Source organism: Bufo gargarizans, chromosome 2, assembly GCF_014858855.1.
Source record: "Bufo gargarizans isolate SCDJY-AF-19 chromosome 2, ASM1485885v1, whole genome shotgun sequence".
Lineage (NCBI taxonomy): Eukaryota > Metazoa > Chordata > Amphibia > Anura > Bufonidae > Bufo > Bufo gargarizans.
Window position 1 is genome coordinate 59,950,879 of NC_058081.1, and position 15,488 is coordinate 59,966,366.

The 15,488-nt window shown below is 45.0% G+C and overlaps 1 protein-coding gene across 1 annotated transcript; it reads left to right on the top strand.

The window, feature by feature from the left end:
* Positions 1-5,791: 5,791 nt before the first annotated feature.
* EGR3 (early growth response 3) lies at positions 5,792-13,705 on the top strand. The gene is made up of 2 exons (XM_044282967.1): positions 5,792-6,067; positions 12,086-13,705. The coding sequence occupies exons 1-2, from the start codon at positions 5,917-5,919 to the stop codon at positions 13,081-13,083; spliced, it is 1,149 nt and encodes a 382-aa protein (XP_044138902.1). The 5' UTR covers positions 5,792-5,916; the 3' UTR covers positions 13,084-13,705.
* Positions 13,706-15,488: the final 1,783 nt, after the last annotated feature.

A 15,488-nucleotide genomic window follows, 5' to 3' on the forward strand; every position in this document is an offset into this window, starting at 1 on the left:
GGGGGCATTACAAAGGGATATGGGCATTACTGGTTAGTCTCCTGATGCTGCTGATTAGCCTTGCGTTGCTGCAGGTTTGTCTCTCGTTGCTGCTGATTAGCCTCCATGAGGGCCTTCACAACAGCCTCCATTTTGTTGTGGGGCACTGGTTGTAATACAGCTGGTTTAATGTACGATATACAACTGTGTCTCCAAAATGCAGAAACCAAAAATATCGTCGTTCACGCCAGCCTCACTGCTCTTGCCCGCATCCTCCACCAATTGTGGGGTTTCACTCTGGTGGACAGGATTAGCAACGCAGTATAGAGGCAACAACAAGTTCTTTGGATCAAACAGTTCAGTATTTTATTCACACTTGAGGCAAGTGACAAAACAAGCAGTCATAAACAAGCAAAAAGTCACCTTGCGGTGTTGGTGGTAATCCACACCATGCGGCAATTCTGCCTCAAAGAGTCCTTCAGCATAGCAGCACGAACCTGTTTTCACGCCAAACAGGTAGCAGCCTTTATCCAGACACAAGGCTTCCAGATCCCAACACAAATCTGAGCCCAGCTGCCTATTTAAGGTCAGCCAGGTGCTGCCAAAACCCGGACCGGCACTTAAAATCCCGTCCGGTATTTGACCTCACCTGGCTGTAAATCAGCCCAGCAGCACATGCTGGGAGGAAAATACCTGTTTTCCCAGCCCAAAACTCTCACTGTGTCACAGTAGTTATAAGTATAATATAGAGTATATATAGTACATATATGTGTGTTTATAGGTATAACATACAGTATATATATTACATGTGTGGTTATAGGTATAATATACAGTATATATAGTACATATATGTTACTGGGATTTTCACGCACAACCATTTCTAGGGTTTGCAAAGAATGGTGTGAAAAGGGAAAAACATCCAGTATGCGGCAGTCCTGTGGGCGAAAATGCCTTGTTGATGCTAGAGGTCAGAGGAGAATGGGCAGACTGATTCAAGCTGATAGAAGAGCAACGTTGACTGAAATAACCACTCGTTACAACCGAGGTATGCAGCAAAGCATTTGTGAAGCCACAACACGCACAACCTTGAGACGGATGGACTACAACAGCAGAAGACCCCACCGGGTACCACTCATCTCCACTACAAATGGGAAAAAGAGGCTACAATTTGCACTGGAAAAATGTTGCCTGGTCTGATGAGTCTCGATTTCTGTTGAGACATTCAAATGGTAGAGTCCGAGTTTGGCGTAAACAGAATGAGAACATGTATCCATCATGCCTTGTTACCACTGTGCAGGCTGGTGGTGGTGGTGTAATGGTGTGGGGGATGTTTTCTGAGCACACTTTAGGCCCCTTAGTGCCAATTGGTCATCGTTTAAATGCCACGGGCTACCTGAGCATTGTTTCTGACCATGTCCATCCCTTCCTGACCACCATGTACCCATCCTCTGATGGCTACTTCCAGCAGGATAATGCACCATGTCACAAAGCTCTAATCATTTCAAATTGGTTTCTTGAACATGACAATGAGTTCACTGTACTAAAATGGCCCCCACAGTCACCAGATCTCAACCCAATAGAGCATCTTTGGGATGTGGTGGAACGGGAGCTTCGTGCCCTGGATGTGCATCCCTCAAATCTCCATCAACTGCAAGATGCTATCCTATCTATATGGGCCAACATTTCTAAAGAATGCTATCAGCACCTTGTTGAATCAATGCCACGTAGAATTAAGGCAGTTCTGAAGTCAAAAGGGGGTCCAACACCGTATTAGTATGGTGTTCCTAATAATTCTTTAGGTGAGTGTATATACTGTATATTATACCTATAACCACATACACTCACCTAAAGAATTATTAGGAACACCATACTAATACGATGTTGGACCCCCTTTTGCCTTCAGCACTAAGGGGCCTAAAGTGTTCCCAGAAAACATCCCCCACACCATTACACCACCACCACCAGCCTGCACAGTGGTAACAAGGCATGATGGATACATGTTTTCATTCTGTTTACGCCAAATTCGGACTCTACCATTTGAATGTCGGAAATCGAGACTCATCAGACCAGGCAACGTTTTTCCAGTCTTCAACAGTCCAATTTTGGTGAGCTCGTGCAAATTGTAGCCTCTTTTTCCTATTTGTAGTAGAGATGAGTTATACCCGGTGGGGTCTTCTGCTGTTGTAGCCCACATTTCTTTCCCATTCTGACATTCAGTTTGGAGTTCAGGAGATTGTCTTGACCAGGACCACAATCCTACATGCATTGAAGCAACTGCCATGTGATTGGTTGACTAGATAATCGCATTAATGAGAAATAGAACAGGTGTTCCTAATAATCCTTTAGGTGAGTGTATAGTACAAATACAGTACAGACCAAAAGTTTGGACACACCTTCTCATTCAAAGAGTTTTCTTTATTTTCATGACTATGAAAATTGTAGATTCACACTGAAGGCATCAAAACTATGAATTAACACATGTGGAATTATATACATAACAAAAAAGTGTGAAACAACAGAAAATATGTCATATTCTAGGTTCTTCAAAGTAGCCACCTTTTGCTTTGATTACTGCTTTGCACACTCTTGGCATTCTTTTGATGAGCTTCAAGAGGTAGTCACCTGAAATGGTCTTCCAACAGTCTTGAAGGAGTTCCCAGAGATGCTTAGCACTTGTTGGCCCTTTTGCCTTTACTCTGCGGTCCAGCTCACCCCAAACCATCTCGATTGGGTTCAGGTCCGGTGACTGTGGAGGCCAGGTCATCTGGCAGAGCACCCCATCATTCTCCTTCATGGTCAAATAGCCCTTAAACAGCCTGGAGGTGTGTTTGGGGTCATTGTCCTGTTGAAAAATAAATGATGGTCCAACTAAACGCAAACCGGATGGAATAGCATGCTGCTGCAAGATGCTGTGGTAGCCATGCTGGTTAAGTATGCCTTCAATTTTGAATAAATCCCCAACAGTGTCACCAGCAAAGCACCTCCACACCATCACACCTCATCCTCCATGCTTCACGGTGGGAACCAGGCATGTAGAGTCCATCTGTTCACCTTTTCTGCGTCGCACAAAGACATGGTGGTTGGAACCAAAGATCTCAAATTTGGACTCATCAGACCAAAACACAGATTTCCACTGGTCTATAGTCTATTCCTTGTGTTCTTTAGCCCAAACAAGTCTCTTCTGCTTGTTGCCTGTTGCCTCTTCTGTCTCCTCTTAACAGTTGTTCTAGAGATGTGTCTGCTGCTAGAACTCTGTGTGGCATTGACCTGGTCTCTAATCTGAGCTGCTGTTAACCTGTGATTTCTGAGGCTGGTGACTCGGATGAACTTATCCTCCGCAGCAGAGGTGACTCTTGGTCTTCCTTTCCTGGGGTGGTCCGCATGTGAGCCAGTTTCTTTGTAGCGCTTGATGGTTTTTGTGACTGCACTGGGGGACACTTTCAAAGTTTTCCCAATTTTTTGGACTGACTGACCTTCATTTCTTAAAGTAATGATGGCCACTCGTTTTTCTTTACTTAGCTGCTTTTTTCTTGCCATAATACAAATTCTAAGTCTATTCAGTAGGAATATCAGCTGTGTATCCACCTGACTTCTCCACAACGCAACTGATGGTCCCAACCCCATTTATAAGGCAAGAAATCCCACTTATTAAACCTGACAGGGCACACCTGTGAAGTGAAAACCATTTCAGGTGACTACCTCTTGAAGCTCATCAAGAGAATGCCAAGAGTGTGCAAAGCAGTAATCAAAGCAAAAGGTGGCTACTTTGAAGAACCTAGAATATGACATATTTTCAGTTGTTTCACGCTTTTTTGTTATGTATATAATTCCACATGTGTTAATTCATAGTTTTGATGCCTTCAGTGTGAATCTACAATTTTCATAGTCATGAAAATAAAGAAAACTCTTTGAATGAGAAGGTGTGTCCAAACTTTTGGTCTGTACTGTATATACTGTATATCATACCTATAACCACACATATATGTACTATATATACTGTATATTATACCTATAACCATATATATGTACTGTATATTATACCTATAACCACACATATTTGTACTATATATACTTTATATTATACCTATAACCACATATATATAATATATACTGTATATTATATCTATAACCACACACACACACATATATATATACTATATATTATACCTATAACCATTCAATGTACTATATATACTGTATATTATACCTATAATCACATATATGTAATATATATATACTGTATATTATACCTATAACCACACATACAGTATATGTGGTTATATGTATAATATACAGTATACATAACATATATGTGGTTATAGGTATAATATACAGTATGATAAAGTACATATATATGTGGTTATAGGTATAATATACAGTATATATAGTACATATATGTGGTTATAGATATAATATTCAGTATATATAGTACATATATGTGGTTGTAGGTATAATATACAGTATATATAGTACATAAAGGTTATAGGTATAATATACAGTATATATAGTATATATGTGTTTATAGGTATAATATACAGTATATATAGTACATATATGTGCTTATAGGTATAGCATACAGTATATATAGTACATATATGTGGTTATAGGTATAATATACAGTATATATAGTACATATATATGGTTATAGGTATAATATACAGTATATACAGTACATATATGTGGTTATAGGTATAACATACAGTATATACAGTACATATATGTGGTTATAGGTATAATATACATTATATATAGTACATATATGTGGTTATAGGTATAATATACAGTATACACAGTACATATATGTGGTTATAGGTATAACATACAGTATACACAGTACATATATGTGGTTATAGGTATAACATACAGTATATATAGTACATATATGTGGTTATAGGTATAATATACAGTATATATATAGTACATATATGTGGTTATAGGTATAATATACAGTGTATATATAGTACATATATGTGGTTATAGGTATAATATACAGTGTATATATAGTACATATATGTGGTTATAGGTATAATATACAGTATATATAGTACATATATGTGGTTATAGGTATAATATACATTATATATAGTACATATATGTGGTTATAGGTATAATATACATTATATACAGTACATATATGTGCTTATAGGTATAACATACAGTATATAGTACATATATGTGTGGTTATAGGTATAATATACAGTATATATAGTACATATATGTGGTTATAGGTAGAACGGAACGTGGATCCAGCGAGCAGCAGCTTCCTGCATTCTCTCACAGTTCCATTATGAGGAGGTTCCATTGTGACGTCACAGCACGGTGTGTCCATATATGGACAGTTACGTCACTGGAGCTTCCCCAGGCGGGGATAAAAAGCAGCCGGAGTCCCCGGACAGAGCATCGGGATTCAGAGAGGACAGAAGAGATAATTCTTAGAGCATCTCCCAGGAGGGGAGGTCAGTTAACCCCTCAGCTGCCACTTCTACACCGGATCTTAGGGGGCACCTCAAATAACCACACCCCATAAATGCCACCATAATACACCCCGCTGGCCACTTTCCAGGGTAGGTGGCCTCATCATCCATTCAGGACACCTGTTACCCGCCTCCTCCTTCACCCTCGCCTCCTCCAGATGCCAGACACCTTGCTTGCCCCTTCTTAGTGCATCTTTCGGGTGCGACCTGTTCCACCATCTTATGGGGTAGCGTCTTAGATCCTGATTTTATCCATTCACCGTCTCCCAGCCCCCCCCCCCCCCCCCTCCTCTCTTCTATGCCTCTGCCAGGGGCTTGGTGGAGGAGGCTGGCAGCTGTGGGCACGGGGCACCTGTGAGACCCCGATCTCCGCCATGGAGCACAGTTAGACCCCCTCTTATTCCTGTCGGGGGCTGATAACAAGGCAGAGCTCAGATCCCAGGTGGGCACCACTTCTCTCCCTATGACCGGGAAGCTGCTGGAGAAACTCCCCGTGAATATGACATCTCTTCTACCGGACACTCTGTACCCGGAGGAGGGGCAGGACCTGACCGGAGCCCTGGCCATCTACCCTGGTGGGGGCAGCGAGCAGCATTACTCCGCCATGTCTGCAGGTGAGTGAGGGGCATGGGGGCACAGTCTATCGTGTATCTAAGCAGAAAAACGGCAGAGGAGAATGTATCTAAGCACAGCTAAATCAGATACTGGTGTATGTAAAGCAGTTAATGATGGACCTAATATGTATCTCAGCACAAGTAGATGAGCTACTGATGTATCTAAGTCCAGGTAGATGAACTACCGAGGTATCTAAATCAGCTAGTGATGTAGAAAATGTATCTAAGCAGAAGTAGATGAGCTATTAATGTATCTAAGTCCTACCCAGGTATCTAAATCAGCTAGTGATGGACCTAATAGGAAATTGATGAAAATGTATCTCAGCACAAGTAGATGAGCTACTGATGTATCTAAGCACAGGTAGATGAACTACTAAGGCATCTAAATCAGCTGGTGATGTACCTAACAAGGAACAGATAAAAATGTATCTAAGCAGAAAGAGATGAGCTACTGATGTATCTAAGTCCAGGTAGATGAACTACCGAGGTATCTAAATCAGCTAGTGATGTACCTAATAGGAAACAGATCAAAATGTATCTCAGGGCAAGTAGTTGACCTACTGATGTATCTAAGCACAGGTATATGAGCTACTGCTGTATCTTAAGGAGATAGTAACCTATCTAATCAGAAATAGATGAAAATGTATCTAAGAACACATAGTTGAGCTGCTGATGTATTTTAAGGAGATAGTTAATGTATCTAATCAGAAATAGATAATGTATCTAAGCACAACTGGATGAGCTAGTGATTTATCATCTAGATCAGCTACTGCTGTATCTAAAACCGCCAGTGATGTACCTAGTAGGAAATAGATAAGCATAAGTAGGTGAGCTACTGATGTATCAAATAAGAAAGATGAAAATGTATCAACGAGAACTGAACTGCTGCTGCTGTATCTAAAGCAGCTAGTGACATCTCTAAAAAGAAACATATGACATTGTATCTAAGCAGACGAGCTACTTCTGTATCTAATAATCTCATAGGCAGAAGTTTTGGTGCCCGCTAGGACGTATGTGTAGGACTGTTATGTTGTGGAGACATGATGTCTCTGCCGCATGTCACCTGTTCACACACTCAACCCAAGCATTACTGCCCGACCACACAGGGGTACTGCCTGACCACACAGGGGTACTGCCTGACCACACAGGGGTACTGCCTGACCACACAGGGGTACTGCCTGACCACACAGGGGTACTGCCTGACCACACAGGGGTACTGCCTGACCACACAGGGGTACTGCCTTACCACACAGGGGTTCTGCCTAACCACACAGGGGTACTGCCTAACCACACAACCGACCACACAGGGGTACTGCCTGACCACACAGGGGTTCTGCCTGACCACACAGGGGTACTGCCTGACCACACAGGGGTACTGCCTGACCACACAACCGACCACACAGGGGTACTGCCCGACCACACAGGGGTACTGCCTTACCACACAGGGGTTCTGCCTAACTACACAGGGGGGTACTACCTGACCACACAGGGGTACTGCCTGACCACACAGGGGTACTGCCCAACCACACAGAGGGGTACTACCTGACCACATGGGAGTACTAACTAACCACACAGGAGCAGTGCCCTACCACACAGGGGTACTGCCTGACCATACAGGGGTACTGCCTGACCACACGGGAGTACTGACTAACCACACAGGAGCAGTGCCCTACAACACAGTGGGCACTACCGACCACACAGGGGTACTGCCCAACCACACAGGAGCAGTGCCCTACCACACAGGGGGTACTGCCTGACCGCACAGGAGCAGTGCCTGACTATACAGGGGTACTGCCTGACCACACAACCGACCACACAGGGGTACTGCCTGACCACACAGGGGTACTGCCCAACCACACAGGGGGCACTACCGACCACAGAGGGGTACTGCCTAACCACACAGGGGTACTGCCCAACCACACAGGAGCAGTGCCCTACCACACAGGGGGTACTGCCTAACCGCACAGGAGCAGTGCCCGACCACACAGGGGTACTGCCTGACCACATGGGGTACCGTCTGACCACACAGGGGGTACTGCCTGACCGCACAGGGGTACTGCCTCACCACACAGGGGACACTACCGACCACACAGGGGTACTGCCCCACCAGACAGGGGCAGTGCCTAACCACACAGGGTCACAGCCGATCCATCCAGGGGTACTGCCTCACCACATAGGGGGCACTGCCTGACCTCACAGGGGTACTGCCTCACCATACAGGGGGCACTACCGACCACACAGGGGTACTGCCCGACCACACAGGGGGCACTGCCTCACTACACAGCGGCACTGCCCCGCCACCCTGTGCTTGATCTGGGGTCACAGCTCTTGTGGGCCTCTCAGTAAAGTGTGGTTTGAGTGTTTTGGTCTCATTAGTGAGGGGGGCAGGTTTGCCCAGTTGTGTGCCCTGTGATCAGAGGGTTACCCATCACCGGAGTGCCCCCACATACAAAGCCAGATGCTCTGTTCCCATGCTCAGACACAGAGAACGTCACATTGTGGGGGAAGGAAGTCTTTAAATATGGTTGCGGAGGTGGGGGAGCTCCCAGCCCGGTGTGTGGGGGTGGCAGGCGACTGACTTGGGAGGTGACACGTGGGGGCAGCTGGAGACAGCTCACAGGATGGTGGGTGAGTAGGTGTAGTGCGGGGGGGCAGGGGGAATTTCCAGGTTTAACTCCTTAAAATGTAGATGTCCTTAAAAACTTTACAGTGGCACAAGGGGTCAGTCTGGAGAAATCTTCTCCTAACACATGTACAGGTTATCCAGAGGGAGGGGATGACAGTACAGGGGTGACTGGTATGTTTGTACACCCCACCATCATCTACATGTATATAGACCATATCTAATACCACCTGTATACAGTACAACAGCTACATAATCAAGATCAGGGGCACGCTCCCTGGCACCATGTGCAATCTAAAGCTGTCAGCCCACATGTATAGATGACAGCGTTTAAAGGGCAACCGGAATGGGAAACCTCATTGATAGGAAATAGCATGTACTGGGCTGTGAGGATATCTCTGTATGTAAACCAATGTCCTGATAATAAATGCTAATACGAGAGGGGATGACCGTGTAAAAGGGGTCAAAGTCAGTACCTGTAAAGCCAGAGCCAGAAGTGCATACTCCTACATCTAGGCCAAAGTATATTACCAGTAGTAGTTATCGCTCCTGTGTAATAACAACAAAAATTAGTATTTCCAACAGTGGGGAACTTATCCGACATAGGAGACCCCATTATAGAGAATGGCAGGGCTTTCTTGGCCTAGAAGGTGGGTGACTTTGCCTGTAAAACCATCCCCATTATAGCAAATCCCCTCTGTGAATGCAAAGAATAGGAAGAAACTGGGGATATCAGAACCTCAATGTGATTGGGGAGGAAATCTTTATGTGTAACCTGACCTATTACAATGTATAAACCTATATATACGGGGATCTCCGGGAGGACGTGAAGCTCAATGAACAGCGCGCTCGCCATCTCTTAATATAGCGCTTCTATTAATTAGGTCCGCGGGTGCTACATTCAGGGACAAAATCTGCAAATAGATGAGGGCCACATGAATAGACTCCCATGGAGTGGACATAGCTGTACCAATCTTTGGGACTGAATAGGAAGACAATGTGTTAGGAGTGCGGGTAGCGGTATGTTAATTTTGAGTTATCCAGGTACCCCCAGATTGCATTACAAGGGTCATCCACCTCAGACTCTCTACCCGAATGTCCTTATATGCAACCATCCCGAGGGATCAGAGATCTGCCTTATGTGTGAATTCCATGGATGACTTCAGTTAGTGTAAGGAAGGCCCCTGCAATCAGGTGCTGGACAGGGGTTATCCAAAGCAGACACCCCCTTTAAGGCTGGGGTTCAAATTTATTTTTAATTTTTTAGGAAATGCTGGAAAGGAACCCAAAGCAGAGAGAAGGAGAACTTAATACTTTCTGCTTTTTGCTGTCTTGGATCCGTTCCCTCTTTTCATGCAAATGAAGTGAAAACCGTATATAAAATAAGAGATGTGAACCCAGACCAATTGTTCGGCAGTGTTCTGCTGGATACTAACCCCAGGCCAGCCTACAGATGACCACATAGTGCAGGGATGGGCAAACTGCGGCTCTCCAGCTGTTGTAAAACTACAACTCCCAGTATGCCCAGTCTGCCTACAGCTATCAGCCTACAGCAGGGCATGATGGGATTTGTAGTTTTGCAACAGCTGGGGAGCTGCAGTTTGCCCATCACTGACATAGGGTGATCGTTCTTGATTGTGCCTTAAAGGGTATCAGTCAGCAGATCTGTCCCTATGACACTGGCTGACCTGTTACATGTGCACTTGGCAGCTGGAGACATCTGTGTTGGTCCCATGTTCATATGTGTCCACATTACTGAAAAAATAATGTTTTACTATATGCAAATGAGCCTCTAGGAGCAACTGGGGCGTTACTATTACTCCTAGAGCAGGGGTCAGCAACCTCCGACACTCCAGGTGTTGTGAAACTACATCTCCCATCATGCACACTTGCTTGGCTGTTCTCTGAACTTCCACAGAAGTGAAAAGATCATGCTGGGAGTTGTAGTTTTACAACAGATGGAGGGCTGAAGGTTGCTGATCCCTGTCCTAGAGGCTCTGCTCTCTCTGCAACTGCTGCACCCTCTCCACTTTCATTGACATACATGATGACATTTTCAGTGCCTGGCCCTGTCAATCACAGTGCAGAGGCGCAGCATTTGCAGAGAGAGCAGAGCCTCTAGGTGTAATGGTAACGCCCCCGTTGCTCCTAGAGGCTCATTTGCATATAGTAAAACATCATATTTCTCAGCAATGCGGGCACATATGAACATGGGACCAACACAGATGCCTTTAGCTGCCAAGTGCACATGTAACAGGTCAGCCAGTTTCGTAGGTATCGGCTATCTGCTCATATAAGATGTTGGGTGTTATGGCTCCGTTGAGTTCTGTGGGCCCATACTACACCTCTGACTTAACAAGGAGTCGCAGTGAGGTCCTTCTCGCACACATCCCCTGAAAATAGACGAGACAAAAATCCAGGCATATTCTAGTACATTCTGTATTATGCTGGTATTCTGTTGCACAGAGGCACCATATGGCGACACTGCAGATCCATAGTGCTGACACATGGCGCCACATCCGCCACATCTTAAATAGTCCACTGGGTGACACTACTGTATATCACACCTATATATAATACACAAGGATATTTTCAGGAATATGAACAAATGCCATCTTGTCACATTTTCCGGAGGCAATTATTGTATTCATACAGGTTCCCCCACATGGATATACATAGCACACGGCTACATAGTGAACCGTACTGTAATTTACTAGTAACGCTGCCTGTCTGTGTTATCACTGAATTACCCGCACATTTTCTCTGGTGCTATGGAGATATATTAACACTCTGTAACTCACTGTCAGGGGGCATGCTCACCGTCTACAAATATATATATACTGTATATGACAGAGCTGAGATGATTACGCAGGGTCCTAAGGTGGTCATTTTGGTGTCACAATGTACAAAACAGTACACAGAGCCTTTGTTCAGCCCCTCAGTGTACGACCACCCAAAATTGCATTGAGAGAAGTGGTCTTCTAGGGGGCTGCTCATCTGAATGAAGATGGCCAGTATGTCTCATAGAAGTGGAAGTGAAAATTTGCCACAGGAAACCTGGTCTGGTTAAAAAAAAAAAAAAGCTTCTCAAAAAAGGAGGTCTCTCATAATAGGAGCCTGTAGATGCCACCCGACAGGGACCCTTTGTTTTCCCCTTCTCATTTACTGTAGCATACAAGTTGTAGGAGACGATTGTGTGTTAGTCCTCCAGAACCATCACAGGTTCATACTGCCCAAGGAGAAGGTAAAAGGCAACCTGAACTGAGAGCTTACTCTCCCAAAGGTGCTGTGGTGGATGTCTATGTGATACCTACGTTTTTGACCTATAGTGTGCTCATCACGTCATATTTTGAGACTGCATTGACCCCTTATACACTCTCTTTCTCTCTCTTCAGATAACGTGATGGATTTAGGTTTACCAAATGACAAGTCATCGCAGGATCTTTCGTACACAAGTACATTCCAGCCAGGCAACAAGACTGTCACATATCTGGGAAAGTTTTCTTTTGATTCCCCTTCTAACTGGTGCCAAGAAAACATCATCAGCTTAATGAGTGCTGGTATCCTTGGTGTACCAACTTCTCAAGCCCCCACTGGTGGTGGAGGAGGAGGAGGAGGAAGTAGTGGGAGCAGTGGAGGCATTATGGGTCAGGCACAAAGTGATGTGGAGTCTATGTTCCACAGTCTTCCACCTTATTCTAGTTGTGGGGATCTGTACCATGATCAAGTGGGTTTTCAAGGAGGTGGCATGACCCCATACTCCTCACAGGAGTACCCATCGACTAAGCAAAGTTTAGACTCTAATGTATTCCCAATGATACCAGACTATAACTTGTTTCACCACAACACAGAGATACCCACAGTGGACCAAAAACCTTTCCAAAACATGGAAGCAATGCGTGTCAACCCACCACCCATCACTCCATTGGAAACCATCAAAGCTTTCAAGGAAAAACAAGTCTTGCCAAGCTTTGGAGGTATGAACCATCAACCTCCGCTTACCCTCAAGCCTATCCGGCCAAGAAAATACCCCAACCGCCCTAGCAAGACCCCATTACATGAGAGACCTCATGCTTGTCCTGCTGAAGGATGCGATAGGCGTTTCTCCCGCTCTGATGAGCTGACCCGCCATCTTCGGATCCATACGGGCCACAAGCCCTTCCAGTGTCGTATCTGCATGAGGAGCTTCAGCCGTTCTGACCACCTAACAACCCATATCCGCACACATACAGGGGAGAAGCCCTTCGCTTGTGACTTCTGTGGACGCAAGTTTGCACGCAGTGATGAGAGGAAGAGACATGCCAAGATTCACCTCAAACAGAAAGACAAGAAAGGAGGGGATAAAGCGGTCTGCTCGCCATCTGTGGTACCAGTGGTAACCACATGCGCTTGACTTCTCACCCAGGTGACTTTCCCTGAAGGAGAATGCTTGATTCAGTGTCCTCATCATTAAATGCTCTGCAGACTATTATTCAATATACAGTACTGGTTATTATGACTGGTTTAAGGAAAGCCTCACCAAAGCATCACTGAACATTGCATTGTTACTCCTTCAAGGTCCAATTATCAGAGCATTAAACCATCACACTCCTGAAGACCTCTTTGCCCCACCTTGATAAATCTGCAGAGAATGACTTTCCTTTGTAAGTCTATCTATCTGTAGAGCCCTTCTGCTCTCTCTCGTGCATACCTGCTTCCCTATCCTCTTTGACTTGTATAGCCTCACTGATGTGAATCTGGCAGCATAAGGGTCTCAGGGTACACAGGATTTGGAGAAACTAAATCCTTAGTTCGAGGCAGGGTCGCTTATTTGCTGCTATGGCAAAAAAAAAAAAAAATCTGCTGCTATGTCCAAATGTTAAACCCTCATGTGCCTGCTGTCCTCGTCACGTGGCTTCATTCCTTTTTTATCTGTCTGTCATTCTTTCCGTACTCACCCTGCAGTACTCATCCTTTTAGTATCATATCTGACACATTTCACATCTCTCCTTTAAAGATTTTTTCTCATTCTCTTCCTCTCCAACCCCCCCCTCGGCTTCTTTTTCTCTCTATCTCGTACAATCCCCCCCCCCCCCCCTCCTTCACCCATTGCCACCACAGTTTCTTTTCAACGTCTGTCACACAATTTTATTACCGGGGAAAAAAAAAAACAACTACAGCTTGAGTCAGTGTGTGCATACGCGTGTGCATGATAATATATGATTTCTATCAGTAGTCCAAGTTTCATTGTCCTCAGTTGCTAAGGGATGAAAGAATTGAAGTAGATTTTTTATTTTATTTTTTTAACCAAAGAGTGTTGCTTACCCAACAGTTGTGGAACATTTGTAACGTTTTACTGGTCCGGAGTCAGATCAATCGTATTTAAGAAGCTCCCGTCCGATCAAAAAAAAATTAAGAATGTGGCCTTTCCCGCAAAACCCGCTGAGTTCAATATTGATGGCCTATCATCAATATCCGATTGGTGGAGCTACGATTCCTGACACCCCTGCTGATCAGCTGTTGGAGAGGCCCCAGCGCCCCGGCCTGCTCGCACCTTACCAAGCACAGCGCCGTACATTGTATGGTGGCTGTGCTTGGTATGGAAGCTCAGGCCCATACACTTGAATAGGACTGAGCTGCACCTAGGTCATGATCAGTGGCCAAGAAAGAAGACGGGGAGTTGACAGGAGCACCACAGACTCATCACACAGCTGTCGGGAGTTGGAACTCCCCACGATCAATTACTCATGACCTTATACTAAGGATGGGCCATCAATATCGACCTCTCGGAAAACCCCTTTAACAGTTGAACAGCCCTGACCACAGGGGTGCACCACCAATGAGGCCAGGTCAGGCAGCACCAGGTAGGGGCAAGAGGGGGGCAGCGGAAGGGCCATGGGCAATGAGCGCTTTCATTGTGGCAAAGGGGTTAGGTTAAGAAATTGGCATTTGAGAGGGGGGGGGGCGCCGTTTCAGTTTTCGCCTGAGGCAGCAGAAAGGCTAGGTGCACCCCTGCCTGACCAGACTAAATGACTTTTAAATGGACCAACCCTTTGCTCTAATATAGGCAGATCATTGCGAAGGGGGTAAGGACACACAATAGGGTCCTATTTAAAAATAATAATTTTTTACCCATCTGCTAACATTAGCTTTGTTTACTTTCCGCCTAATTTATTTTAATATGGAAGAGAAGGAACAAGCAACCCTTGGGCCGGTCCCCCTTCTTTTTGAGAAAGGTAGTCCTGTGCAAGTCGGCATTGCCCATGGACAGGGAAATAGCTATAGGGTTGTGCTGAGGGCCCCTTGCTGTGATAAATTGTACATGGCAGATACAAATTTTGCATCGGGGCTTAGGAGCCCCTGATCATGGGAAGGAGAGATAGGGCTAATCTAGGCTGTGGCACCCTCTCTGTAAGGAGTATGATAGGGACACCTGACTGCCCTCTTTCATAGGAGGCTTTTACATTCCCATAGGACCACACTTTGCTCTATTCTCTACCTTGATCACTTTCATTGTGTCAGCTACTCATCACTAATTCACTCTTCTAATTTCTCCTCTCTCCCTATATTCTCCTTGTCACTTACGCTTTTCTCCACTCGCTTTCGTTCTCCCTCCTTCCCCGATAATCCTGCCTGTGCTGCAGCCTTCTCCTTTTATAAAATGACATGTGTTTGTCACTTTGAGAAGAGTCGGTGGGGGCAGGGTTTGGGGGTGAGCCACCCCACCTCTCTCTCCTGCATGTCTTTGCATGACAGTCAGGTTTAAAAAAAATAATGAAACATTTTTTTTTTCTGAGGATCTTTTTGCTGCTATGGAAA